This window comes from Alligator sinensis, unplaced genomic scaffold (genome assembly GCF_000455745.1).
Source record: "Alligator sinensis unplaced genomic scaffold, ASM45574v1 scaffold186_1, whole genome shotgun sequence".
In the NCBI taxonomy this organism is placed as follows: domain Eukaryota; kingdom Metazoa; phylum Chordata; order Crocodylia; family Alligatoridae; genus Alligator; species Alligator sinensis.
In genome coordinates this window covers 148,787-151,994 of record NW_005842904.1, presented here as the reverse complement: position 1 = coordinate 151,994, position 3,208 = coordinate 148,787, and the positions used below count along the sequence as shown (strand labels likewise).

The 3,208-nt window shown below is 43.1% G+C and overlaps 1 protein-coding gene across 1 annotated transcript; it reads right to left on the bottom strand.

Moving 5' to 3' along the window:
* Positions 1-1,692: 1,692 nt before the first annotated feature.
* Positions 1,693-2,642, bottom strand: LOC102380770 (olfactory receptor 10A4-like). The gene is given in 2 exon segments (XM_014525852.2): positions 1,693-2,075; positions 2,078-2,642. Coding segments are annotated over 2 exon segments (948 nt in total).
* Positions 2,643-3,208: the final 566 nt, after the last annotated feature.

The window sequence follows — 3,208 nt, the reverse complement described above, 5'->3', positions numbered from 1 at the left end:
CTGAATCAGTTCAGAAAGATTTGGTGATTCAGACATAGAGACAGCTTTAAATGTTTTTTCTACATACCTCTAGGCAGCAGGCGGCTCATGAATGCTGCGATGGAGATGGAGCATCCCACAGAAGCATGGAGGGCTCCCCAGCACACTTGGCATCGGACCCAGAATTGGATAGAAGTGCTTCCTGTCCACCTCTGCTCCACTTCTGGGTCCTCTGGAGAGCACGCTGGAGGACCCCCCCTGTGTACCCACCAGCTTGTTGACGGGTAACTCCTGGTCCGGGTGGGGGCAGGCACCAGTATTTCTGGTCCAGTCTGGGTTTGCTGCCAAGCACGTGGGGGGCCCACCCACACTCCTGTGGGATGCTTCATCCACCCTAGCATTGCAGCGTTCACAAGCTATGATGGTACCTTGACGTATGTAAGAAAAAAAAAACAAGTTTTGTCTATGGCTGAATCGCTGATTCTTCAAAACAGCATCAAATCTTCAGATTCGGCCGAATCAAATCAGGGACAGTGATCCAAATCAATGAATTGAATCACTGACCCCGATTCGAATCAAAGAGGGCCTGCTTTACATACCAGCACTGAATAGAGTGGAAGAATCAGTTCCCTCCTTCTTGTTGCAATGCTTCTACTAATGTAGCCTAGTATGCTGTTGGCCCTCTTCACAAAAAGGGCCTGTCTTCTACTGCACTTCATTTAGGCCAGATTTTAGAGAATGGTATTCTAATATGAAGTGATGTGACAATCTTATTAACAATCCCTCCACTGATCCAACAACCCTTTGTTTCTAGTTTTATACCTAAGAACATCCAAATTATAAATGACCAAAGCTTGTAAAACAACAACCTGTTTTTCTTTGCATTGGTAAGTTGATGTTTTCAAAGCAAAATTAATGGAAATTGAGCAACTAAAACCCTTGTACTCCCACACAAACTGTAGGCTTAAGCAGTTTCTCACGCATTTTTTTTTCATTCCTACATCTATAAGGAAGACTTTCTTTCCTCTTTTCACTTGTATTGATGACTCCTAGTAACTTGGGATGAACTGACCAAGAGTTTTTGAACTTCCCTAAAAGCAGGCTCAGGGGTGATCTGGTGGCCACCTATAAATTTATCAGGGGTGCTCACCGGGATCGGGGGGAATGTCTGCTTACCAGATCGCCACAAGGGATGACAAGGTCAAATGGTCACAAACTCCTCCATGACTGTTTCAGGCTGGACATAAGAAAGAACTTCTTTACTGTCCAGGCCCCCAAGGTTTGGAATGGACTGCCACTGGAAGTGGTTCAAGCACCCATTTTGAACACCATAAAGAGACATTTGGATGTTTATCTTGCAGGGATCCTATGACCCCTGCTGACTTCCTGCCCCTGGGGCAGGGGGCTGGACTAGATGATCTTCTGAGGTCTCTTCAAGCCTTAGTGTATATGGATCTATGAATCTATAGGGAATTGAATATGAGCCATCAGTGTGCCCAGAATTCTATTTCATTCAGTATATGACCAAAGAATTGCTTGTGATCAACTCTGAGGTACCCAACTGAATTTCTAGAGTGGTATACTGCCTACTTTGGACATATACATACCTCCATTCCAAAAATCATATGGAATCACCCTGTTGACCCTAATTCATAAATTACCCAAGACAGATCACCTAAGACCCCTTAAGTGTTATTCATGAGAATCAACGTCTCATGCCCATTGACCTTGAAAGAAAGTTTTCCTCCCAATTGATTTCCTAAGAGAAACCCTCACCTCCTTGTTCCTTAAACTGTAGACAATGGGGTTAACTGATGGTGTCACTATTGTATACATCAGGGAGAGAAGCCTGTCACCATCTGGAGAATACATAGTTTTGGGTCTCATATAAGTAAATATGATGGTACCATAGAAAACAGAAACTATAATGAGGTGTGATGAGCAGGTGGAGAAGGCTTTGTGTTGGCTCTCTACTGAGGGCATCCTGAGGACTGTGGAGATGATGAAGATATAGGACAAGAGAATGAGCAAAAAAGGGACCAGAATGAAGACAATGGTGACTGTGGCAACAGAAACTTCATTCCTGTAGGTGTCAGTGCTGGTAGTCTCAGCAGAGGGGAAATGTCACAAAAGAAATGATTAATTCGATTGGAACCACAGTAAGGCAGAGTAAACATTGAAATTGTTTGTCCAAAAGCTACTAGTAGCCCAATAGTCCATGAAAAAGCAGCGATCTGAGTGCAAACTTTCTGGTTCATCTTGAGAGTATATTGCAGGGGTCTGCATATAGCCACATATCTATCATATACCATGACAAAGAGCAGACAGCACTCTGTGAGGCCAAAGAGAAGAAAGAAAAACATCTGAACACCACAGCCTGTGAAGGAGATTGTCTGGATCTCTGAGAGCAGATTCACTAGCAGTTTGGGGGCTATAGCACAGGTGAAGCCAATGTCCAAGAAGGACAAGTTCCTGAGGAAAAAGTACATGGGTGCATGAAGAATTGGCTGGGTCACTGTGACAATAATTATCAGTGTGTTCCCCAGGAGGGCCATCACGTAGATGGCTAACACCAGCACAAAGAGCAGAACTTGGATTTCGTGCAAGTCTGAGAATCCCAGGAACACAATCTCAGTCATGCAAGTCTGGTTTCTTTGCTTCATCTCCTCAGCTTTGGTGACTTTTGGTGTAGTCATGAAGCCTGAAGACAAAGGAGATAAATGATAGAAACAAAATGTTCTCAAAGAAGATAAATTAATGGTCATTAGAGGAGAACTAATAAGCAAACCTCTCTGATCTATATACCCACTATCTCAATGTAGGAGATGTATGCTGTTTCACCTACAACTTTTATCATATCCAAAAAAAGCAAAACAAAAGAAATAACCCTCCTCCCCCACAAAAAACCCTAACCTTTATTTCTGAATAGGGAGCTGTATACATCAGAGTATGTCCCCAAATAATAGCTCTCAGAATTAAGTCTGAATTCAATAATACCAATATTTCTTTGTTTTCCAACCTGTGCATTTATATGAACTTTCCAAGAATGCATCAGTACACTCAGCTCAAATTTAAAGAAAAACATAGTCATGTAGACTGTATCCACATGAGTGTGGAGGTTTGTTTCCCCAGAGACAAGTTGCAGTGGCATAATTTGTGCCACTGCTAGTCATCCCCAGGGAATGGCCATGCCACACGTGCTCTGGCACAAAAAAGGTTACCACGAGTC